The sequence below is a fragment of the Corapipo altera genome, unplaced genomic scaffold (genome assembly GCF_003945725.1).
Source record: "Corapipo altera isolate COAL_440 unplaced genomic scaffold, ASM394572v1 175, whole genome shotgun sequence".
NCBI classification, from domain to species: domain Eukaryota; kingdom Metazoa; phylum Chordata; class Aves; order Passeriformes; family Pipridae; genus Corapipo; species Corapipo altera.
This window is the reverse complement of record NW_020884942.1, coordinates 441995-467628: the sequence shown is the minus strand read 5'-3', so window position 1 is coordinate 467628 and position 25634 is coordinate 441995. Positions and strand designations below refer to the sequence as shown.

General features: G+C 42.4%; 2 protein-coding genes across 3 annotated transcripts in view; one reads left to right on the top strand and one right to left on the bottom strand.

Annotated features, from left to right (window-relative positions):
• Positions 1 to 179: 179 nt before the first annotated feature.
• LIMS2 (LIM zinc finger domain containing 2) overlaps positions 180 to 25634 on the top strand; it is a 46974-nt gene continuing 21519 nt past the window's right edge. For both annotated transcript variants that reach the window (XR_003530700.1, XM_027661989.1), the window contains exons 1-4: positions 180 to 292; positions 13619 to 13778; positions 14896 to 14962; positions 15270 to 15390. Coding sequence is in view for 1 of the 2 variants with exons in the window: in XM_027661989.1 (XP_027517790.1) it covers positions 282 to 292; positions 13619 to 13778; positions 14896 to 14962; positions 15270 to 15390 (359 nt within the window). In the remaining variant the exon portion in view is untranslated. The remainder of the gene's footprint in view (positions 293 to 13618; positions 13779 to 14895; positions 14963 to 15269; positions 15391 to 25634) is intronic.
• On the bottom strand, positions 15900 to 22716 carry GPR17 (G protein-coupled receptor 17). The gene is made up of 2 exons (XM_027661990.1): positions 22591 to 22716; positions 15900 to 18586 (listed from the first exon to the last, which is right to left on the bottom strand). Exon 2 carries the CDS (start codon positions 18545 to 18547, stop codon positions 17516 to 17518), a length of 1032 nt encoding a protein of 343 aa, XP_027517791.1. The 5' UTR covers positions 18548 to 18586; positions 22591 to 22716; the 3' UTR covers positions 15900 to 17515.

The following is a 25634-nucleotide window of genomic DNA, read 5'->3' as shown; positions in this document are numbered from 1 at the left end:
GCAGGGGCAGGGGCAGGGGCAGGGGCAGGGGCAGGGGCAGGGGCAGGCGCCGTGCCCCGACTGCCCCCCTCCCCCGCTCCGCCGCCTCTTTATTCCGTATTTTTTTCCCTTTATAGGAAAAGCATGCGCGGGGCCGGGCGGGCTGCCCTGAGTCACCGCGGGCCGCGGCGCCCGCCCACGCCTCAGGAGCCCGGGCCGGGGCGGGGTTAGCGCTGCCCGCCGGGGCCGCAGCGGCCGAGCCGAAGAGGGGTCCCAGCCCGCGGCCCCTCAGCCCCGCAGCCATGACGGGCAGGTAAGGCCGGGCAGGGGGGAGCCCCTGGGCAGGCGGGGAAGGGTCGGGAGCAGCTGCTGCTCGCCCTGGGTAACGCCGTGGTTTGCCCGGCGGGGAGGGCGAGGGGGAGGACGCTTCGCTGCCGTGAGGCTCGGGCGGAGCGGGGCCCGCAGGGCAGCTCCGCTGTGCCTCACCCGGCTGCCCGGGGACACGGCGAGGGGCGGTGGGAGGACCGGCAGCAGAGCTGGGAGGCAGCAGCCGGAGGTGCGAGCGGTGCCCGCCCAGCAGCCCGGTCTGTGCGGCCCCATGGCGGGACCCGGGCTCGCGGCATCCCCACAGACCCATCCACACGCAGCCCCTCTGCCCACACGGGCACTCTCTTCTTCTTCGAGCTGCCCTTGGGGTTAACATGTTCCCAGAGCTTTTTAACTCTGGAGCTTGATTCTCCGCCTGTGCTGTCCGATAGTGGAGAACTCTGTAAAGTCACCTGATTGACAGATGTAAATGAGGAAAACAGTAGGAAAAGCATTTACTAGTATTTTGCACAAGTGCTTTAGTGTCCTTTTGTTCTCCCATCTGTCAGATAAAATCCAGACGTTATAAAACAGTTTGTGAAAATAAGCTTGCTTTCGGTAAATGTCTTGGAGATGAGAAGCATGAAAAAGTAATACTAAAATTGGTAGGGTGCCCCTTTTGGGATACTCATCCTCCTGAATCTTACTATCATTATTGTAATCCTGAAGCATTGTTCTTCACGACTAGGGATACTGAAACGGATCCACAGTAGTTTGTGTATAAGTATTCACTTTTCTTTTGTGTGATGTGTTGATGTTTGTATTATGAATCTTCTTATGATAATTTGATAATTCCCGATTGGTAGGTTGTTGGGTATGAAAACACGCTGAATAATTCTGTATGCTTATCTGTGATTTGGGTGGGTGTTATTTTTGCTCTCTGTGATGACAAATTGATGCTGTTGGGTGATTGTACATGCTCAAAACACTTCTGTGTTTTGCCTCTTTAATGGTTCCTTTTTTTCTTTTTCTGACACGTGAAATAGGTGTGTATTCACAAGCTTACATTCATTTCCTTACAACATGAGGCAGACTCAAGAGTCTTAAATGTTCACAAGTCGTGGGTACCTATCCAGCTTCTAAATGGAGACAGAAAGAGAGGACCTGGGAAGAACTGTGGCTGTATGAACCCAGCTGGTTTTATTTTTACAGAACTGTGGTGTCGTGCTGTTTAGAATGACAGGTTTTACCTCAGGTGAAATCACTCGGCTGAGGAGGACAGTGGGAAATGCTGGACAGTAATCCTTGTCTTCTCTCCATGCTGCCTCTGAAACCTGCCTGTAAAAATGCAGCACCATTCAGTGAGAAGCTCTGACATGAAGCTGTGTGAGGCTGAGTGGGGAGTTCCAAGGCTGAGACACTGCAGAGTGTGCAGTTCAAAGCAATGCAGGATTTCTCTCTCCTTTTCCTTGGGTGTATTTAGAGGGTTGTTAAGATGAGCAGGCTTGGCTTTAGCTTGTGAAAAGTGAAGGCAAGAGTTATTTAATGTTTTCAGAAATGTTTGTCCTGGGAAGTTTGTCAGCTATGAACATTTCTAAAGTTCTGTCTGCTGTTGTTCCCAGGACAGAACAATTAACTGTTCTGTCCAAGATGTTTGTCACAGCTGTTTCCCTGTTAATAGTATCATCCATTTAGGGTAGCAGCTTCCCAGCAAAACGAGACCTGTATGGCAGGAGCACCCCCACAATGTGGGAACCTTCCCCAGCCAGGAACAGGATATAAATGGTCTTGAAACTTGACAGAGGGAAGGGAATGACTGTGATGTTTCACAGTGTGTTAAAGCGAGGAAGACTGAAAAACACGAGGTGTTCAAACAATATTCTTTTTCATTTCACCTTTCTTGCCAAGTAAAAATACAAAAGGACTCTCTTCTAGATACTCTGATTACTGATGCATTAATGGTAATTAGAATAAATGAAAACTCAATTTTCATTGTGTTCTGTCCCATTTAGCTGCAGAGGAAATTTAAATAGATGCAGTAATTTGATTTATTGATTTTTAGCATTAGGTAAAAACATAACTCCAGGGAAAAAAAAAAGATGTGCACTTCTATGTATTCATAGTAGAAAATTATTAAAATTAGGTGAATTTGCTAAATTTCATTTAGCAAATGAAATTCAAATCTTACACGTATTACGAGTTAGATTGTTAGAGTGTGAGGACTGTGTTTTGTTAGAGAAAAGTGATAACTAGATAATTGGAGTTTGCAAATAGTAATTGTGACTACCAGGTCTGGGTTAGGCTATTAGTGGAGTAGAGGAGGAGAACCACCTCCCTCGACCTGCTGGTCACACATTGTAGTTTTATGACTTTGCATGTTGTTTAAATACATTTGGAAATAAACTCTGTACAGGAGATGGCACGTTAGATGTAAACCCAGGATGTTTCTAAGCAACCTTTCTGTGCTTTGCAGTGTTGAGAAATACAGTTGATGTGATTTTTGGTGCCTTTAGAAGTTTACTGTGGTCCTTCCTTACTAATAAATAAGGGAAGACTGCTTCTAGAATTTCTATTTGATGTATTTGGTCCATCTGTTCATTTTGACTTTTGCGTTTTTGAGGATTGTTGGGAGTTTGGGGTGGGATTGGTTCTTTTTGTTTGTTTGTTGTTTTTTTGTTTGGGTTTTTTCATTTAATCATTTTGGGTTTTTTTCTTTGTCTTTGTGATGGATTTATTCCTAAAGAAGATGATCTGTGAATAACCAGTGCTCAAAGCAGAAACTAAACCAGAATGGAAGAGAGTTTCTTTTAAGACTTCACTGCTGTGGTGTTGATTAGAAAACACAAAAGTAAAATATGCCTGGGCTGTTCTATTGCCTTTAGAAATTAATACAAAGCTCAAGAAAAAACATTTTTCCTAAGTGCACGTTTCAGAGCATAATTATTTTTGTAAGAAACTTTTATTATCACTGTACTTGGTTAAATTGGGATATGGATACGCCTATGTACTTCCTGTAGTCAACAAAAGAAGAGCAGCTGCATTTACAGATACACCTATTGATTGTTCCTAATCCAGTGGAGGTAAGAAATAAGGGTATATTATTTTCAATTAGGCTGGCTGACTAGATGCTTTTAAATTGAGTAGAGAGCTGCTGCTGCTGTGCATGTGCTCCATTTCATGAAACAGTTGCAAGTAAAAGGGTTTAAAAGAGGAGGAGGAGGGATGGTAATACTAAGAAAGGTTCTTGGTGCTGAGTAGAGAGTACCTGCATCAAATAAAAGATGTCTCATCTCTCTGAGTCAGAAGCAGCCATTTCTGCTCTTCTGGGTTGAAAATGTGGTTTTAATCTTGTCTTTCCATCTAAATCTGCTCCCTGTGGCTCTCTAGGTAGATTTTATCTTGTTGGAAAGGCCTTAGTGTGTTCTGAGGCCATAGAGGTGCTTCTCCAAGGAAGAACCACTTGTTAATGCCCAAAAGAAGTCTAGCTGCATTTTTCTCTGCTTTGGCCCAGAGAGTAACCAGCTGTAAGATTTTTGTCATCAATCTAGTCTCTTAAAAGCAATCTGCCAAGAGGGAAAGAAAAAGAAACCTGTGCCTTTTCATGCTTTATGTATGAGGTGGCAAGGGAGAAGTGTGTGAGTGAGGTTGTGCTGAGGGATGGGAAGACAGGATATTTATGGTTGTGATGGGGTTTTTTCTCTAATCCTCTCATCTTCCCTCTTGAAGAAGAGTCATACTTCCTGTGGAAGAATGGTCATTTGAAAACCACTAAAATCATGTCATATGAGTCAGAACAGTAAAAGTCTAGGTGTTTGAGAGAGAAAGAGGTTTTTAGCCAGGTTGCTTAAGGTTAAGGGAGATTAATGTTGTGGTGATTTAATATTTTTCTTTGTGCTAAAAGTAAAAAGGTGATTTAATCTTGCATTTTAAAAGTGGCTTACTGCTCTAAAATTTAAAAGCTCAGCGAAACACCCAGTATGGAGGACATTTTTCTTCTGTTCCATTTACATCATAAATAAACCACACAATCTGAAAGAAATTATAGTGGCAGATTGCTGTCAGGTCAGGAGCTGAAACTCCCAGTGACATGTAGGATGAATTATAGATTTTGAGGTTGCTAATTTGTGTTTTCTAAAGTGTGTTGTTCTTTATTTGTGCCTGTTCTGCTGGGCAGAACCCTTGTGTTTCTCTTTTTTGTCAGAAGGGATATCTGCTGGTTAATATTGATTTAGAACTCATGAAGTCATCACTCTTGTCTTTTTTTTCCTCTGTATCTTGCCAAGCCATAGTCATGCTGTGTGTTTCATGCTCATGCTACAAAAATCCTTTTCTTTTTTTTTTTTTTTAACAGTTTACTAAAAAGGAATTTGTTGGTAATGACTCTTAAGATGTTTTTCATGGTGATGCTGAACAAATTACACTGACTCCATTGCTCGTGTCCTCCACTCCTTTCCCTTTATTCTCTCAAAAACTGACTTCTGTGTTCTCAGGTTTTACTCTTCCCAATCCCTCCACCAGGCCCGAGGTATCTGAGCAGTGTGATTCTCTTTCTCTCTTGCAGTGGTGGGTGCACAGGGGGAGTGGCAGAAAGGGTGAACTCCTGTTTGAAGGCCCCGTTCAGTCCCCAGCAGAGAGCTCCAGGGGCTGGAATGCCAAGTATGTTCCTTCTCCCTGCTTCCTGACGTCTGTTACATGCCACTTCTGCTGGATACAGCATGTCTGGAGAGCAGAAGCCTTCATGACTTTGTTTTTGGAATATGCTTTATCCAAATAGAAGGAACAGTTCAGTTGTTTACAGTGTTGGTAGGACATTGTGTGGTGCAGCAGCTGCAGGGAAGTTGATGCCTTAAGCCCCTAATGGTTTTTTTTTATTTTTCTAATATTTGTAAGACTTGTAAGTTTTATAAGTAGGTTTCAAAAGCAGAAACCCTTCCCTTCTTTGTCCCTTGTCCCTTTCCCTTTCTCCAGTACCCTTGTTTATACATTCCTTAACCCTCTTACCCCATTCTATCCTCCCTATATCACTCATAGCCCCAAATCTAACAGAAATGTTTAGTCTTTTGTCAAGGCAAGGCCTAGACAGTTGACAGAACAGCATATCAGGGCCTAAACCACAGAATAGGTCAAGAATTAGGTAACTATGTACCCTTTGTGCTCTGATGATGGTGAAGGTGATCAAGTAGGTGGTCCCAAAATGCACCCCAGACCCATTTTCAGGGAGTGGACCCCGGGGCAGTCCAGAGTAAAAGCCACAGGGTGGACACATCTGGGATTGGATGGATGGTATTATAAAATGTAACCTCTCGGGCACAGGGGCACGTGTCTTGTAACATCTTTGCCTTGGCAAATAAACCCTTTCTTATCTCACCCCTAATTTACTGCTCCGGAGATTTTTTCAGCACCATAAATCCCACGGCAGCAAAGTACTTGGAGATGCCTGGGTCAGATAACGACCTGCAGTAAACTAAAGTGTTTGCTGGCAAGAGCTCTAGAAATCTGCTTTGCTTTGCTGCATTTCTCTGTGATTTGATCACAAAGTTTTCTTGAATTAATGTGAAGACACGGGATTTTTTATTTTTTAACCTCACTTATTACCTGTATACAGATCCGTTCTGCCAGGCTAACACAGAGTGAGGTGCTGGTGTAGACCTTGGTGTGCTGCATTAAATAAGTGATACATGAGAGGTGGACTACAGGAAAGAAGTTGTCAGATCCTTGAGGCTGTGGCAGAACGGGAGGCAGGTTGGAAGAAATAATGCTCGAGCAGGGGTCTGTGCATCCTGCTTTCGCTCTTCTTAAATTTAAAGGCAACTCCCCAAAGGAAGGTGACTCACTGAGCGTCGATGTCGCTGGTGTTGGCTCCAGCTGTCTCTGCATTCCCCTGGCCAGTGGCCTTGGGTGCCATGGCTGGCCTGAGGCTCCGGGGGTTGGCATCCTCCAAACTCTACCGGCGCCGGCAGGATCGGCTCAGTGGCACCGGGTCACTGCTGAGCGACAGGACACACACAGCAGCTGGGACCTGGGGGTATGTCTCTGACATGGAGGGAATGGTGTTGCTGAAGCATTTTCCAGGGTTTCACAGGCATTTGGTTCTGGTGGTAGGTAGGGGGTTTTTTTGTTTAAAGTGGGAGTTGTCTGCACCCAACCAGAGGGGATGAGGTTTATTTTAGTTTCCAAGTAGATTATGGAGGAAAGGACTTTCAGTTTTTAACAATAACAGGAAAACAACAATGGGGAACCTCTCCCGTTTGCAGCTCTGTGCTAGACTGTTCAGAACCAGCATTAGTGCTAGTGTTGTTAATAGTGAAGTATTTGGGCACCATGGGAATAAAAAAATGGTGAAATGCAGTAATTTTTCAAAATGTCAATAACATTCTATTGTTCCTTGTTTTTTAGGATTCAGTAGTCCGTTTTTTCACCTATAATGTTAATAGGAAGCTTGTTGATTTTAGTTTTTGTAATTGTAAATAACTCCAATCCAGCAGAAACTGAAGTTTCAAGTGTAGCTGCTTCATGAGATTGTTTAGAACATGTCAACCACAGCTCCTTAAATCTGTCCAGACAATTCCATTGCTTGAGTTGATCATTACTTTTCCTGTGCTTCACATTAAAATTTTACTTCACTTCTGAGTTTTCGTTAGTGAGTTTTGTGCAGGAGATAAATTAAAAGGAGTTAAACAGAACTTAGTTTCTTGCATTTTGGGAGAACTGTGAGCTGCAGCAGCAACATGGGGTCTGAAGGCTGTGTCACTGGAGAGAGCACTGAGCATGCAGGAGGGATTTTCTTTTACTGGCAGTCAGGAGTTCTGATTTTCAGCCTTTTCCTAGCAGGAAATAGACCTGATGCTTGCCTGGAATCAAGGAATTGGTTTGGCCTCTCAATTTGAACTGTGGATCCCTCACTAGAACCCGACTTTTCCTGCTATTTTCCTTTTAGCCAGTAGCAACTGGTCAGTTGATAAATTTTCACTTTTCACTGCACAAAGTTGTGGGTGTGAATGTAGGAGAATTTAGCAAGGAGGGAAGTAAGAAGGTAGTGAAGGAACTGGTGATGCCATCAAATGGAGAGGATGCTGTTCAGGAAGAGTGAGAAGCATGGAAGGGACCTGTGAGAGAAAAGAAAGCAAGCATTGAAAAAGCATATGTACAGTAAATTGAGTACATTTTTCACATCATAGTTCTTAAAGCAAGGAGAGCACAAAGCCAACATGTTTTGGTTTTACTCAGCAGGTGTCAGTGCTGAAGGTTATAATCCATTTGAGAAATTTGTCTCCTGTCTTGTAGTCTTTTATCCACGGTTTTTGAGCTACTGATAATTTTTGCTTCTCCTTCCTGCTGGGTCCTGATAGTTTATGACCTTTCTTCAGGCAAATAAGAGGAATCCAAAAGTACTGCTGCTGGGTGGTGATAATTGATGAACACAGTGGGAATGATTTGTGTTATCAGTGCTGGTAAACAAACATCACATTTAAGCTCCTTTGAGAGAATGAAAGTGAGGAAGAGAAAGATTAAATGTGTGTTAGGAGTTATTTATCAAATAGACATTCTGAGTGAAGTGGTACATACCTGATAATTAAAGAGTGGCTTTCCTGTGTGAGAGTTATAATTTATTTAAAACCTGCACATTTCTTTTTGTAGTCGATGTTTGCCTGGGCTGAGTGAACACTGCTAAATGTGTCTTTTTAAGTGGTTGGTCATGATTTACTGGCAGTAAGTATTGCTTTGTGTTGAGAGGGACCTCCAGGTACCCATGGCATGGGATTTTTTTCTGTGTGAATATCAACAGACTGCTGGTCTCAAAGATCTGCCTGACAGCAGCTTCCCAAGCATGGACATTGTATTCTGGTCTCAGCTGACATATATGTAATCTCTTTTAAACCCCTGGCTTCTGCTAACAGCAAATTGCTGTTGCTGGTAGGCCAAGGAGAGATTGAGGGTTTTTTCCATATTATGACCATAAGTTGCATTTGTATATTTTTCTTAATTTTGGTTATCCCTGTGTTCTAAATAAGAACAAAAAACATTCATTTCTCTGAGAGTTTGAGGGCTGCATGTTCGAGGAAGATATACTGAGAGAAACACCATTAATTTCTTATTTAGCCAATGCAAAAATACTTAATCAGAATGAACTGAAAATTTAATGCAAGCAGAAGGAGGAATGCTGAAAATGTTAAGCTATGCACATAGTTTAACAAAGGCACAACAAATCATACCTTGAACAAATGGGAATTTTTTTTCCAACACTTTATGACAAGTTTAATAATAAAGAAGTTCATTCAGTTTGGGAATGTTGTCCAGATAAAGTCAATTGCAGCAAAGCAGTTTTGGAATGGTGAGGGTAGTTGAGGGCTGGTTTTCAGCACAAGTTCATGAACTGATACCCTTCCTCTTTCTTTTGTCTTTGCATTAGTCATTATCTGTGAAATTCATCATGAAGTCTGATGTTGTCCCAGCAGATTTTCTTTTTGTCTTTGTCAACACTGAGGACTTGAAGCCACAGATTCTCAGCAGAACTGTGGGGATGGGAAGAACCCCCTCAGCTGGAGTGCTCTGATGTTTACCTTGGCTGCTGACATCTCTCATATGTGCAAGTGGTGATAGCTCTTTTGCTTTTGACTTTTCACTATCCTACCCATGTGTGCCTGCACAATGGAAATGACCATGTCAGTGTGATCATATTTGGATATTTTCTATATGCACTTGTTTCTACTGGTAAACCAGAATGAGCAGAGAATACTTTTATAGGGCTCCCCAGCACAGTTACAGTGCCTGTCTGCTGAGATTTGGGTAATGCCTTGGGGTTCTTGTATCTCAAATTATTGTCTTCCTTTCTTTTTGTAGTATCTGTAAGATTTTGGGTCATCTGTGTTAAAGCAATTCTTCATCAGCGTTGTGATGAAGGAGAACTCTATTTGACACTAAAGCCAAAAAGCTTTGGAAACCAATTAAAGAAAACTGATTTTTTTTTTTTTTTTTTTTTTTTTTTTTTTTTTTTGCTGGGCTTTTCTGGCAGAAGCACTCCTTGCTTCTACAGTTCCTTTCTTGAACCTGGCAAAGTCTGAGACTGTTCATCTCTTCTGCTTGCCCAGTTTTGGTTAATTTTGTCTTGCAGCCACATTTAAGATAATGAATTCTACTAATGCAAAGGCTGGAGCTTCTCTTCTACTGTCTTAGCAATGCAGTTATTAGATTTGCTTCTTTTTCCTCAATCTGTCACCAGTGCTAGATCCCTGTGAAAAAATGTTTAAAAAAGGAGGTAATTTTGACTTCAATGATAGAGGGTAAAATGCTTTCAAATATTCCTATAGTGCCTGCACCTGTGGCACAGAATGGGTCTCCTAATTAATGTCCACTTGTAAGTAAGGAATTGTTGTTTTTCTTTTTTTTTCTTTCCACTTGAGAGCAATTTGGAGTAAATACTTCTGAGAAATCAAAGCATGAGAAACCTAGTTATGATGGTAAAAAGCTAATTTCTGTAAATTATGTACTTTGACAAAGATGGTTAAAGATGCAGCACATAATGGTGAAAGATTGGAAAAGGCATTGTTTGAGAAGTGGTATTTTTTGAGCTTGTGCAGGACAGGATAACTTCAGGATGTTGATCTCATCATGTTTTAATGGCCTTTCCTGTCTTTGTGTCACTGGCTTATTGTTAAAACAGAGGAAGATTCTTTATTTTACTGAATAGCAAAAAATCAGCGAGCAAACGGAACAGAAGCAGCACTCTGTATTGGGGGCTGTCCTTTGTGGGAAAGATTTAGCTCTAAGTATCTCATGATTGACACAGCAAGTCAGACTTTAGTGGTCACTCCTGGTGCACCACCATCCAAAGGATGGTTTATGTGTTGCCCTTCCTCTCCCCATGCTGCTGGCAGCAGTGTTTTTGCAGCAGTTTAGTAAACTGAATCATAAAACTGCTCTGAATCAGCACTGTGCTCCCTCTTCCTTCCAGCCCTGGTTAATTTTGGTTAATTTTAACCAATTTCAAGCTGATTAAATGCTTGGTTTTGCCCAAGGAAGAGGACACACAGGGGTGTGTACTTGAGAGAAATTAAGCAACTGGCAAATATTAAAGTAAAACTTCTGAATAAATGCCAGGTCATATCTTTAGGGCAAAGCTGAACTGGCAGATTTTAGCTTCAGTGTAAAACAATAAAGCATCTTAAGTGAAAAGGGATGCAAACTTAGGAGTGGAAAGAGAGCAGGGAGGTAAAACTTGAGCTGTGATTGTCAAAGAGCTGGTTTGTATTGCAGGAGACACGTTGTGCAGGAGCTGATGTGTGATTTAGTTGATTCCCAATAGTATGTGTGATTTAGTTGACTCCCAATAGTATGGCTCTTCCCAACAAATTTTAGTTGGGTTTTAGCTGCAGCAGAGAACTGTGTTATTTTGTGTACTGATTTTTTTTATTTTAAGTTTTCCTGGACTAATAGTTTCTTTTGTGTGAGTAACAAGTCACACTCATTAGCTCATTTGCATGGACAGCTCAGACTGCATCACAATCATCTTCCTTCTGCCTTTGAGGAAATCTTGTCAGCATCAAGAGCAGCATCCTGAGGGAGTTCCTGTTCTTGCCAACACAGCCGTGGGACTTGTGTGGGAAATCTCTCCTGGAACAAGTCTGTTCCCTGGTCTGTGGTGTGAACTGGCCCCGCTGTGCTGTGTTCCACACAGGAGTGTGGCTGTGATTGTTGTGAGCTGCCTCTGGCAGCTCTGGTCTTACAGAGTTCATCCCTTGAGTTGGTAGTGGCACTGATGGGTCAGTGAGAAAGGAAAAAGAAAGAAAACCAGGAATTTAAAAAATGTTGATTTCATGTCAATAAAGCAAAAACCCACCAAACACAACCTTAGATGGTGCTTTGTTGTTAATATGTAGAGTGTAATACTCGCTGGCTTGCCTGGTTTTCTTGCCAGAGGAGTTTTTCCACTGTGTTGACATGAGTCTTCCTTAATCATGGCTGTTGGCTAGCTCAAGTCTTGGAATTCTGGAACTGAATTTTTCAAGAGGGAAAAAATACTTGATGGGAAGATTATATTTACAAGTCCTGCCACATGTTTACATGGTGTAACTGAGAGAGCAGTGACTGTAAACCAAGCTGATTAAGTCTCTCAGCTTTGCTGCAAACACTTGCTGGTTTTGTGCTGACCTATTCCTTTGGTACTGTGTCAGGATAAAAATGTTTTTTTAACCTGTGATCTCTAGTTTATGAAATTACAGAATTTCCTGCTAGTCCATAATTCCACTCCATGCCTGTTTTTTAAAACTCCTTCATATTGCAGTAAGGAAACAAGCTATAACAAATTTCTGCTAAATTGGTGCCCCATTCTTGAAATTATTACAGTCTCCCGTTTTTTATGCCTCTCTTGGAATTGAAGCAGTAGAAAGAAAGTCTCCTTTTACTGAGGGGTCTCTCCAGGTCACAGTGCTGGATGTTTGTGCAGGCTGCAGATGGGAGACACTTGGCTCAGCTGAGCCAGCTGGTGTGCAGGGCTGGCTTTGTTGTCTCAGGGGTGTGAGGCTGCTGCCTGCTCAGTCCAGTTGTGCTCCTAGTACAAAGCCCTGGAATACAGACAGTGGTGTGTTTTGAGGGGGAAACCAGAGGAAAGAGGATCTTCTGCTACTGGAACATGCTTTTTGAATGACTGTTCTCCATGAAAAGGTGTGGAAAGTAGCGTGCTGGGTTGTAGAATAACACTAGCAATGAAAATTCAGTTCAGAATACCTTTGAATGTAAAAAGAAAGAAAAAAATCTTTTAAACTGAGCCATCTTTCATTTTATGCTTACGTCACGTACTTCAGGAAAAGTACTGTTCAAATAGTTTAGAGATTTTTAACATGCTGGAAAATTTTTATATTCCTATCTATAAAACTTCAGTCTTTCCAATCATTCATTTCAAAAGGTGCCCAGAAGGCATAAAATAGTTTTTCTGTATCTAAAAGTGCAACAATATTGAATTTTTATGTTATTGGATATAGCCTGGTGGTTAAAAGAAAGATTGCATTGCAGCAAGAAACAGACTTGTCTTATAATTTTTCCCTCTCTGTTTGGACATGTGATACATGATTCTAAAACTGCATTAACTAAGATTAGCATGATGGCAAGCATGAAAATTTTGTGAAAGAGGTTAGGGTCATTCCATATTTTAGGGGAGATAGAGGAAATGTTTGTTGTGTGTTTTGTGAGTGTGGCTTTGGGGGGTTTTTAGCCTCACTTTCTGAGCAAATGAAGCTGATGTATTGGGCAGGCCATCCAGAGGTACTTCTCTCTTCCCATACTTTTGTAACACTTGGGAGAGTTTCAATTAATTTGGCAGGAAGGCAGGGTGTGTGGAGGGGAAAGTGCCCTGCTAATTCCTGCAGTGAAGGGGGGACTGCAGTGGGATGTCTGTGCTTAGTGCACATCAGAAAATCCTCCGAGGTGCACATGCTGACCAGAAATCCAGAGAAGTCAGAATCACTGGGTTTGCTGCTCTCCAAACTGCTAGTTTATTTAAAACTGTGAATATTTGCTATGAGCTATTAGCAGGATGACATAGTGGGGTGAAAGACTGAAGTATCCAGAAGTGTGCAATAGATAAGTCCACCAAATGACCACATCTGACACGTGCGAGCTGCCAGAACATTATTTCTGGCTGCTGTCAGTGATGAATTGACTCCTTGATCTTTTCTGTTCACGTGAAGGGGAGTGTAGCATTAAACCTGCATTATATAGGGAAACTGTTGTTTAAACATGTCTTAAAATGGCTTTTGGTGGTCCTCTTTGCAAACACATGCTTCTTCTTCCCAGCACCCCCCATGTTATCCATGCAGGAATGTCCTGCATAGCCCCCGTGTTATCCATGCAGGAATGTCCTGGGAAGGTGTCCTGAGCCCTTCCTGTGATTGGGTGTTCCTGTAAGCCCCTTGAGACTTCTAATTGGTTACTCTGTGAATCCTCCTAAACCCTATAAATGTAACATCCCCAACAATAAACTCCCTCTTGCCTCCTCTCCACGCCCGGTGTCCTGTGTCCCTGCCGGCCATGGGGCCACGTGGTGGGGGGGAGAGGGGAACACCTCTCCCCTCCAGGCTCAGGGCCTGAAAAGACCCCTGGGAAACCCCTGGAGCTCCCTTTCCCCATCCCTCAAAGCGTCGCAATGGTTCTTCAGATGGAAATGGAACTAGAACTGGGCCAGCCCCACGCCGTGGGTGGGGAAAGGGATCCAGAGGGGAGTTCAAAGCAGCAGGAACAGTCCCGTTCGTAGGTGTTGGGGAAACTTTGGGTGCCGTGGTTGTACTCCCCTGACTGGCTGTGACCTTGCTCACGTTCCTGCTCTCTGCCTTCACTGCAGTAACATGTCTGATGCTCTGGCCAACGCGGTGTGCGAGCGCTGCCAGGCGCGGTTCAACCCCGCGGAGAGGATCGTGAACAGCAACGGGGAGCTCTACCACGAGAACTGCTTTGTCTGTGCTCAGTGCTTCCGGCAGTTCCCAGAGGGACTCTTCTATGAGGTGAGTTCTCAGACTGTGTGGAGGGCAAGAGAAATAGCTCCGTTAAAATGCGAGCAATTAGGTGGAAATTCTGGCAGATATAAGAATTTTCGGGCTTTCTTGCGTGTTTAATGTCTTAGCCCTAAACCTCTATTGTTGGGGATGTTACATTTATAGGGTTTAGGAGGATTCACAGAGTAACCAATTAGAAGTCTCAAGGGGCTTACAGGAACACCCAATCACAAGAAGAGGTTAACAAAGGCCAATGGGAAACACCTCAGGACACCTTCCCAGGACATTCCTGCATGGATAACATGGGGGGTGCTGGGAAGAAGAAGTTGCCATTTTTTTGTGGAGCTTCCAACTTAATTTCCCTTTTTTTCTTCTCATATATTCCCTCAGTAGCAGCAAAAGCTGCTCTTTTGGTTAAGAGACATTTCAGAAAGAAAACTAAACGTGTTTCTTAATCATAGAATCATAAAATGGTTTGGGTTGGAAGAGACCTTACAGACCATCTTGTTCCAACCTGCTGCCATGGGCAGGGACACCTTCCACTAGGCCAGGCTGTGAGAAACCCCCTCCAACCTGGCCTTAATATTTCATTAAACATGAGTGCATTTTTGCCTTTATTCTTGGACATTTTGTACCAAACTTCTCCAGTTGGGCACCTGAAATGGATGAACCCACTTAAAAATTACATTGACTTTTTTTTTACAGAATATGCATGAGCACATATTATGAATACACATTATTTTAAGTGGGCCGTATTTTTTTGGCACTAGTTTTAGCCTCGTGTAGTAGGAGTAGTTCTGAACTAAAGTAAAGCAAAAATTAAATTAAAGGCAACTATGGTAAAAGGACTTTGGGATTCTTCAGGATTTTTACTGTCTTGTGGCAGCATTGCTGTTAATTTAACTGTTTGCTGTGCTAATCCACCACGAGACTGAAGTTGTATCTGGATATTTCTTTAAGAAAAGCCTTTAGGAGTTGAAAAACAGGGGTGTGTGGGGGCTAAAACTGGAAAACTTGAGTGACCTTGACTAACTGGTCGTTTCAATGGACAGTCATGCTGAACTGTCAAAATGTAGAAGTAGTTCAATTATTCACGAGGGCTCCTTCTGTCTTGTTTTGTTTGCAGTTTGAAGGTCGGAAGTACTGTGAGCATGACTTCCAGATGCTGTTTGCTCCTTGCTGTGGGGAATGTGGTAAGATGTGGCACATGTCAGCACCGTGGGGTAACAGCTACAGGGCTGTGCAAACCTTCCAGCATTGCTGTGACATCCAGCCCTGGGCTGGGGTTGTTGAGGTCATTTAAAGGAGCAGGAGCTCTGGATGGAAACAAAGCATGACAGCAGCAGTGATTTGGGGTATCCTGGTTGTAGGAATAATTGGGTTTTCTTCCAAGTTAGACTGTTAATTGTACTTGTGAAATTCAAGTGAAAGGATTATGAAGGCAGTAGATTTTGATGACTGTTTTCTGATGCATCTCAAGCTGCTGCTTTCCTTTTGCAGGTGAGTTCATTATTGGACGTGTTATCAAGGCAATGAACAACAACTGGCACCCAGAATGTTTCCGCTGTGAGCTCTGCGATGTAACCCTTGCTGATCTGGGCTTCGTGAAGAATGCTGGCAGGTAAGACAGAGAAGGAGCTTGGAAAGTTTTATCAGTGTGTTATTGATACAGCAGTGAGATGCTGAGAGTGCTCAGTTAGTTGTGCACAGAGGAAAAGCTTGAAAAGGTACAGGAGAAGCTTTAAGGAATAACCTTTTATATGGGAAATGGAATGAAGAACAGTGTTCTTCATCCAGTGGAACATGTAGAAACTCAAATTTTAGTAGCTAGTGGATGGGTTCTGGAAAAGAAAGGGATTTCAGGCAGAAGGAAGGGATTTCAGGAAGAAAGCTGAATAGTACATGAGAAAAAGGAATTATGTGATCCCGGGCAGACTATTTATCAAGTAAGCTGCTGAGCAGGAAATCAGGGTATAGAAAAAGGCCAAGATGATCACAGCAGTCTGTTCAGCATGTGATTTCACTGGTCTTCAGAAATCATTCATTTTATATCCAGAAATATAAAAATGAGTCATAGAGGTCAATTAATACATTTAATTAAAAAGTAAGAAATAAAAAGACAAAAGAGAGCTTATACAAAACCATTCCATGATAGGAAAATAAAACAATCCAGCAGTTAGCAGACAGTGCACGATTCATAGTTTATTTAGGCTTTCATATGTCATGAGCAAAGCCTAGTAGTTTATCCTAGAGTTTATATTTTCACTAGCTAAATGGTGAAGAAAGAAAGGAAAGGTTATATACTTGTATCCAGTCCAGCAGGGAGTCCTCTCAACTCCCTCTTCCCTTCCATTCTGTATGCAACTGCTGTGCCTTCGTGCCAGTTGGAGCTGGGCATCATTGATTTTTCTTTGACACCTAAGCTTGTTAGAATGGGCTGTTGGGATAGCACTTAAGATGTTTTGGGAAAGCAGTTAGGATTGAAGCAGTTCAAGCAAGATAAAAGTATGTTTGATTTCATAATTTGTGGGCCGAATCTACGGTGGTAAAGAGCTTATAAAAATGTATTTCACCTCTCATATGATTTCCTAAAATATTTATCTCCATAGCATTGAAGCAGTCTTCTAGTAAATATTATTGGAAACTGTTGCATTCTTTTTCACCCTTCTTATTGTACCTGGTCTTCTCTAGTCTGCTTGTCAGTTCCAAGCATATTCTACATGATGCAGTTTGTATTAGTGAAAATAAAGATAATCCCTGCGTTATCCACAGGGAAGGAATAGTCTTGCTAGATAAGTCACAAAAAAGTTGTAAAACCATTTTAAAGATACGAGTCTCTTCTGGACCAAGTAGACTTCACTTCTTCAAGCACTTACTTTTCTTCACTTCTGCCATTTGGGTTCATATTTTTTACAATTCAGTATGTAGCAAACATGAATGCTGTATTCCCAAACAGCCCTTTTCCACTCCTCAGTTTGAGGGTTATCAGGATATCTGGGGTTTTGCAGGGAACTGCATAAAAGAGACAGTGTATTAATGTTGTCCAACCTCTGTCTGCAGCTTTGAGACAATGGCAGAGTGCAGATAGCGAAGGTAGTGAGAAGTTTTGTGCTCATCTCCAGCTCTGAATGGTGGGAAAAATTAAAAACCCCCACATTGTAAGGCCTGTCTTAATTCCAGTCCAGGCTAGGTTCACTGCAGCATTTGGTGGTTTTTGTTTTTTTTTTTTCTTGTCACCATTTAGTACCAGTTTTCTCTCTACTATGTATAAATGCTTTGAATTTGGAGACTTGGGCAAGATGTGCTAGGGTGTTGTTTTCTCCTCAGGCAGGTCTGTCTCAGGAGTGGATCTCTACTGCTGGCACAATATGAAATTTTAGAGAAGGCTGTATGCATTGTGCAGAAGAGTCGTTACTGAGTGCTTTGGGATTAAGTTCTTTGAAAAAAAAAAAAAAAAGGTCCATTTTCCTCTTTGCCCCTTTCCCTGTTCCTAAGTGCTCAACCCTCAGTTTCACATCTTGGAAATCAGTAGAAGTGTCCTTCTGTTTGCAGTTTCAGTAAGACAAGCAGATGTGATCTCTGTTGTCAGAGGAGTTCTTGCTAATTGCAGTCCCACAAAACCAACAGAACTTCCCTTCTCGGGCTGAGTTTGACTCTGTGTGGACTGTCTCACCAGCTATTTGTGCTCTCAGCTGCTTTTGGTGGAAGTGAGTGTCCTTAAGTCAAAGCAGTGACAAGAGTCACGTTCACAGTTCAGATTTAGCACTTAGCGAGCTTTCATTTGTCTTACCCTCGTATGTTTGAGGCAGCATTACAGTCTTTTTAATGCAGAACAGGTTGCACAAAGCCTCTCGGAATTTCTCAGCTACGAAAAAATACATGACTGGGTCGAAGGCCCCGTTGAGACTGGTGAGGCAGGAGGTGACACGGTTGCTGAGGGCCAGGATTCGCTGTGTCTCACAGGAAGTTTTGGTGCCGTTGTAATGGAGAATGTAAATGTAGCGATTGACGTGATAAGGTACAAAGCAAATCAGAAAGATCATCAGGACCATGATGATCATTTTGACAGCTTTTTCCTTCAGGTGTTTCTCAACTCTGTTCCCACTCTTCAGGCTTCGGATGATGAGTAAGTAGCAAGTCACTGTGGTAACAAAGGGGAAGGTGAACGCCACTGCCAAGGACACGAGGGCGTGACGTGAGGCCTTTTCTCTGTATAACTGCAGGCAGACGGTTGTGTTTTCCATCTGGACTGTCTGCACACTGAGCAGCAGAGGTGCCATTGCCACCCCAACAATGACCCACAGAAAGGCACATGCCACGTGGGCATACCGGGACCTGCGGAGCTTGATGGACTTCACGGGGTGCACAATGGCCAGGAAACGGTCGATGCTGATGCACATAAGGAAGTAGATGCTGGCATACATGTTGAGGTAAAAAAGGAAGCCGGTGAGTCTGCAAGGGATCTCACCAAATGGCCAGTGGTTACCAGAAAAATGGTACACCAGCCGGGTGGGAAGTACCAGCACAAAGGACAGGTCAGCCACAGCAAGATGCATCAGGAAAATGTTGGCGGGTGTGCCTGACTTCTGGTCCCGAAGGAAGAGCCAAAGAGCCAGGGCATTGCCAGCAAAAGCCAGGATGAAGTCCAGGAAGTAGAAAGTGGCAAAAAGGATGTTCTCCATGTGTGTCTCTTTGCCACATTGCTCTGACGTTTCCAGAGCAAAATTTGATTGATTTGAGCAATTGAAGAGTGGGCTTGAATCTACTGGGCCGTTCATTTTTCCCCACAGTTTTGAAGGAAAAAAACCACCCTAAACCTGAAAGAATTAAGACAGTATATTACAAAAGAGCCTGGGTTTGTGGAACAAACCAACCAACCAACCAGAAAAACCCCAACAAAACACCCAAAAAACTACACATGGAAATCAGTGATGTCTCCTGTTTGCTGGTATTGGTGTTTAATGTGACAGGTCAGTCTGAGTATAAACCCTTGCATTAAAATCCTGAATACCCCCTGCCTGGCTGGGTTTTCCAGACCAGTAATTCCTGTGGAGGGAACCTTAATAAAGAGCTGGCTAGCTGGTGATGGGCTTGTCTCCAACCTGTGCTAGGTCAGTTGTATAACCAAGTAGTGAGATGCTTGTGTCTATTTAAGAGGAGCAGAAGTGAGTTTTGTATGTCTAGCTAGAAAGTATTTGCCATGTTTTAATTTGAAATCCTGATGCAGGACTGAGGGGCTCCTAATGAGTAAGCTTTTCTGAGCACAGGTATATGTTGTAAGGTGACCTAGCTTAGAATATCTGTCTTGTTCCTAGAAGAGATGGAAGACAGGTCAGGTATTGTTTTTATTAAAAAAATCTGCAGGGTTCCTGAAAATCTTTGAGGATTATTTTAGTCTAAAGTCCTGTATTTAAGACAAATGCACCTATTTCCAGTATGGTTGGAAAGTTTTCAAATGGGTAGCAATATCCCATTTGACACTGAATTGACTTAAAGATTATTAAATAATACCCATGCTGTCAGTCACTTGTCAAAGTGCCATCCTTCCCTACAGCATAGCTCTCTCTTTTCCTCCCTCAAAAGTCTGAGCTTCATGTAGCTTATTCAGGGCCTTTTCCAAGTAGCAGCTTAGTAAAACTGAGCTTAGCTTTGCCAGTCTGTGTTTGCAGTGTCCTGAACAGCATCAACAGAAAGTGATAAGATTTTCTGGGCACCTCCCAATGGCTTTTTATACATTGCTCATCAGTGGGTGTAGGTGGTGGGAAAATGCAGGCCATCTGAAATTCCAGCATTCTCTCTGTTTCTTGGATTCCTCAGAGGTGTTACAGTATGTGCAGCAGTACCTCCATTGTGCTTAACCTTTGCATTTTGTACTGACTGATCATTTCTCTATATTATTCAATACATCTTTAAATATATCCAGTATACAGTGCATCCAGCTTCCCAACATAGCTCATTATTCAGATGTCTAAAAATATTGGGATAATCAAGAAACTGAAATGGGATTAAGGACAGACAAATATATTGGGAAATGTAAGCAAAATTCCAGATAATTAATTTCTTTTTTGGCTGCTGTTACTTTCAGGGGAACAGAAAACTGCAGTAGCTAGAGGTTAATGTGCTGGACTGTTTCTGTTTGATTCACAGTTGAAGAGGCAGAATCAACAGAAGGGGGACTGAATGAAATTCAGAAATTGAAATTTCTTCCTATGGCCACAGAGGGCCCTTCTTACTCCATGCATTGCCTGGATATCCTTCCAGATTTGAGTCTTAATAACAAGTTATTATCTTGCCATTACTTGCAACTGCATGTGCAAGGAAGACTGTACAGCCCTTATGTCCAAGGGCATTTTATCCATAAAAATACATGTGAAATCCTGCTTTCATGTACTAAAGGAAAATGCCCTGTTGCAGGTTTTTTGTATGAAGCTCATGGGTTTGCAGAGAAGCCTGCAATTTTTTGTTTCTAGTGTTCCTTTGTCCCTTACCAAGTAAGACTTGGAAGTATTCTGGAACACAAGAGTTTGAAGTTTGTATGTGATGGTGATGTTAACTCAAATACTTGTCCTCCCTGGATGGAATTAGTTTAGGTATGTGTTTTTCTGTTGCACACCAAAGGAGAAACACAAGACCATGCCTTTTTACTTTTAATTTACAATAGTGCCTATCACCTCATGTTCTTGCTATTAAGCCTTTTTTTGTGTCAGACCTGTTGTTTAATTGTGCTTTTCATCTGCAAAAAAAGTCATCAGGTGATGTTGATGTACACACCTGTCAGTGGTGGGGTGGTCTGATGACTAAACATTACTGTATCCATGGCTGTGACACCTGAGCAAGCTGAAAAGGCAAAAGCAAGGGTTGTCTAATGGAACAGACTGGGGTGGCTCTTATTGAAATGATTTAAATCCGTTCAGGAAGAGAAGCAGTAAGCAGAGTTTTCCCTCTTTGCAAGCTTGTTAGGGGTTTAGTAGCATGATACATTGAACTGATTCTGTTTGAGCCAGGTTCCTGAGGAGGATCTTGGGGATTCAGACTCAGCTGAGTTTCAGTGCCAGACTTGGAATAGGCAAGACTTGAAAGTTGAGAGTTAAATCCTCACTGATGGCAGCATTGGGTCTGCCATGAATTTCTATCCAGACATGGCTTTCAGTGCAAAGTGTTGTGGGGTGGAGTAAAAAGGAGAGTGTCAGAGGTATCTAAGAAGCCCACTATGTCAGTATCAGGAAGAGAGAGGCTTAGAACTACTGATAAAATTGAAATAAATTCAGTCTTTGCAAATGAGTGATTCGTAGGAGAGCTGCTCTTACCCAATTTACTTTTGAGAGCAAGGTGAAGGAAGATGTTTTTCACTATCTGATTAGAAATCACAGAAAAGGGAATTGGTCCTCCTTCTAATTTTGTTTATATTTTAAATTAGAAGGAAATGTTAATTAAAGCTTTTATGTATTTTACAATTCTGCTTATTGGGTGAAAACTGTGGTGTAGCACTTGAGTAGGTTAGGAAAAAAGCTGATGTCAGTAGAATGAATTGTTGATCTTATTTTTAGAATTTATATGTTTTCAACAAAATGCTGCAATTTTATAAAAGTAATCATTCTCTGACCAGTGTGTTCTGTAGACAGTGTTGAAAGCCCCCTGCTGTTATGTGCAGTTCCACTTCTATTTTTCTTGGTTTTTAGGTTTCCGTTTTGGATTTTTATGCTTACAAAAAAAGCACTGGGAGTCCTAGAAAGCCTGTCGTACTAGTCTGTATAAATGCTAGGAGCAAACTGGAAACCTTGCCAAATTACCTAGAATGTGTAATTTGTGTTAAGCTATATAGTGCAAGAGGCTGTGACTCCACAGACTCCTTTAGGAGTCTGGCTCATTATCCAATAATTTCCGCTTGGATTGCGCTCTTGGTGTTGTGTGAATATTTAGTGATTTATGTGTTGCTAAACAGAGCACTGTTCTGGAAGGGGCCATTATCCCAGGCCTCCCAGGGCTGAGCTGTAATGGGAATGTCACTGCTCATTCCAAGTGTATGCACAGTGACCATATTTTATGCCCTGTTTCTCTTCTGCTCAGAAACAAGCAAGATAACAATCCCCAAGGCTGTCGGTGCGGACATAACGCAATCACTCTCACAGCAGATGCTCCATCTGCCATTAATGAAACAATTAACTAGCAGAAGAAATCTTTAGGTCACCCTGAGTTAGTTACCTGGCTAGTTCAGAGCTCTGTTAGAACACCCACTGCCAATAAGTATGAACTCTACGTTAGGGTTTGTGGTGGATATCAAAAATTCCTGTTCTTGCCCCCAGCTGCTGTAGTTTCTGGTTTGTGATTACACTGTTTTGTGTGTTGTTATGATTATGGATTTAGTGTCTTGTCAAATGGGAGTGCCTCCTATCTTTCACTCAGAGTACTCTTCATTAGAAAGACTCTGCTTCTGACCGAAGTTATTCTCCTGAAAATCACTCCCTGCTGAGACCATCACCCTTCAGCTGAAATACTTGGGTTTTGTGAGCATCAAAGCAGTGTCAGAGAGCACTGGACATACCAGACAGCTGGCACAAATGGATATACATTAGGTACAAAAGTTTGGAAACTTTTTTGTTTTGAAAGAGCAATGTAAAGAAAGACAAGGAAATTAATCTTTGAAATTCAAAAAATGCTGCCTTATTCTTAGGTTCAGACATTTACATTATATTCAGCCATCTCATTATGTGTGTCTTTGCTCCTCACTGGCTAAGACTAATGACATTAGGAAAGCTCCTAAAAAATGCTCCTGAAAGAAGAAAGCTCTTAAAGCCCCTTCTAACAGAATTGTGTCTCTTACCTCTTTACAGTGCAGTCCTGTGGGGGGAGTATAGGGTCCTTTTGGGGAAAGTCTCAAGGAATTCCTCCTGATGACAGCAAACCAAATAGAAGCAGAACCGAGAAAACGAGGTGATTCCAAAAGAGTGCAGAGTTGCAGAGTTGCTGAGGGTGGAGAGGGAGGTCCTCTATATAGTGTCCTCCTCGCTCTGATAGTGCATTATCAGCTCAGTCACACAACAGAGCAGGGGAGAGGAGACCTCAGCACTGAGGAGCAGTCTTCATCCCAGCTGAGTTCTTGGCACTGGGAGTGCTGCTGCCTGTATAGATATGAATATCCTGCATGAATATTCCAGTATTCATGGTGCTTACTGAAGGCTGCTACTGAACTCCTAGCCGTGAACACAGACTCCTTGGAGTCCCCTGATTATTTTAGGAGGGTGGAGAGAAGCATTGTTTGTGGGAAATCTCGTATTAATAGACACAACAGGACATTTCAGAATGGGATAATTCCATAATGGTGGGAGTGGGGAGGGGTAGAGGGAGAGGGGAGGCTGCTATGGCAACAGCTTAGCCTGTCCAACACTTCCCTTTGCTTGCAATAGAGGAGGGTCTGTGGGAGGGCAGAGGGTTTGTGAGTGGGGAGGGGGTTGATAATGGTTTATCAGTGCAAATGGCTGAAGGCATCTCATTCAGCTGAGTGAGAGGGGTCTCTTTCAGGACACTTGCTTCGGGGTCCCCATGTCCTGCCCTGTATAATTACTCTGCATTTGACAGTACTGAATAAAATTGATGCCTTTATGCTGAGATGAGCACAGCTGCATATTTCCCTATAATGGGGTGCTGTCTGCTTTTTCTGGACTCTGTCTGGGCAAACAGTAGTTCCAGCCCTGGACAGAGACAGTTGCTGAGAGGAGGACTCAGATTTTTAAGAGAATAATAATGATACTTAGCACTTAGGCAGGCGCCTGCCAGTTGAGGGTCATAAGTGTTTGAGGTCTCACAACAACATCTGTGTTGTATTCTTATCCCCATTTTACAGATCTAAGGGTAAGTGATTCATCACAGCAGAGTTTTGGAGGAAGAACACACTGCTTCATCCATAAATCTGCCCTTTGCATTTGAACTTTTCCTTTTGTCTGGTGTGTTTTGAGAATGACCTGTTGTGGGATGATGGATAGGGTTAAATCTAGAGGAGATTCAGAGTTCTAGGGTAAAAAGCAGCTGCAACTCCCTGGACAGACTGAGGTAGACATGCTCCCCAGTACAACAGTAAACATCTGCTCAGAGAAACATAACGGAGTGTGGAACAAAATGGAGATTACATAGCTCTCCTCCATTGAAATCCCAGCAGAATGGGAGAACACTGTGGTACTGAGACCATACAATACCTGTCTGATAAGGGAGAATCAAGATGTTCTGCTGCTAAAGCCAAATACCGTGTTAAACCCCCTCCTCAGATGCCAAGCCATGACCAGCTGCCCCTCCCATTAGGTACACCAATCAGAAATAAAAGGTATTTGTGACTAGAGCCATGCAAACTTCACCAAAACACGAAGAAAATAGTATAATAGTAGGTTGGGGATAGGGGGAAAGTGGGAGAAGACCTTCAGTGAAACTGCTGGGATTAGTTGAGGCACTGAGTCCATCTTTTCCCCTCCCCAGGGGGATGCCTTGGGTGAAAATTATACTTTGTGTCATTAAATGCTGCTTTTAGGACTAGAGCGTGTGTTTGTGCTCACCCTGTAGCATGTTAGTAGATTGCTTGGTGTCAGAGCTTGTGCTTGCTTAGTATATGTATCAGTAGATTGCTTTAAAACATATTTTTGCAGTTAGAATCTGTCTCTGACAACCTTCAAACCTGATTAATTTGTGTTTATAAAGAGGGTTATTCTGTGAACTGTTCAGGTGAGCCTTCGCCGTTGCCGGCAGTGGAAAACACCTTGGCAGGGCCTGCTGAGGGGTCTTGGCTCTGTTGAGCTTCCCCTAAAAGGGTGGTCAAAGTGCCCTCCAACTTTGTGAACCTGTTGGTGAAGGGTCTCGTTACGAGACACTGACAGACTGTCGAACACCAAGGTCTTGACTTTCCTGGGGGTACTGACAGGCAAAAATCTAAACTCCCATCTTTCATGTGACACCTGTAAATCTCAGCAAGTGTTTGACATAGTGATGCAGTGAAAGGAATTAAGCAGGCTTGTTAGTTTTGGGACAAAGCAACCCACAGAAGTCATTTCTCTGCCATGTTTGTTTTATCATAAATTGTTCCCAGCACGCAGCGTTGCAGCTAGAGGGTTAGGTAATAGGCAAAGTAAACTTGAACAGCTTCTCCTCAGAGCTCCTAAATATTGGGATAAAACTGGTGGGTTCCATCAGCTTTTACACAAATTCTTTTATGCCTTTGTCTGAGTTTTTCTACCAGGAACTTCCTTTATCTACCTGTTCAGGGATGTACTTGTAATGTGTTCTAGAACATGTGATAGGAACACAGTTGCATTTACCACACAAAATTGCAAATTGCATCGTTCTTTATTTTCTTTAACTTAGGACTAAAAGGAATTTGTATGTCAAAGAGCCAGCATTCAATTGTGTCTTGTTTGTCCTGGCTGTTGAAGACTAATGAATCCAGCCATGGTAAAGGCATGCAAGCAATGCACTTTGGTTTAATGCTTTTTATTCTCTCTCCTCGACTCCCTCCCAGTGCTGTAATGCCTCTGTTATGCTTGGATCCCATGGTTAGTAATAGAGAGAGGGTGCTGCCACCTTTCCTTGCCCAGCTCTCAGAAAAGATCTAAAGTGTTAGGAAGGACACCTAGAAGAATAACTGTGATATGGGATGTAAATCCATGAATGTTGAAGGAGTATTCTAAGGAAATACAGCTCTGTGACTGCTCTATCCACATATTCTTCTCTGTGCAACTGGTGTGAAATACTGGATACCAAAGTGAATTATGTTTAGTCTGACCTTGGAAGACACTTGTGTTTAATAAAGTACTTCCTACAGTATGCATTGTATGTTGTTTTAAGAGAAAGCATTTTTAATACTTTATTTCCTTTACTTTGTTCAAC

Coding starts and splice junctions, on each gene's coding strand:
- GPR17 (XM_027661990.1), bottom strand. CDS start 18,547: ATGAACGGCCCAGTAGATTCAAGCCCACTCTTCAATTGCTCAAATCAA.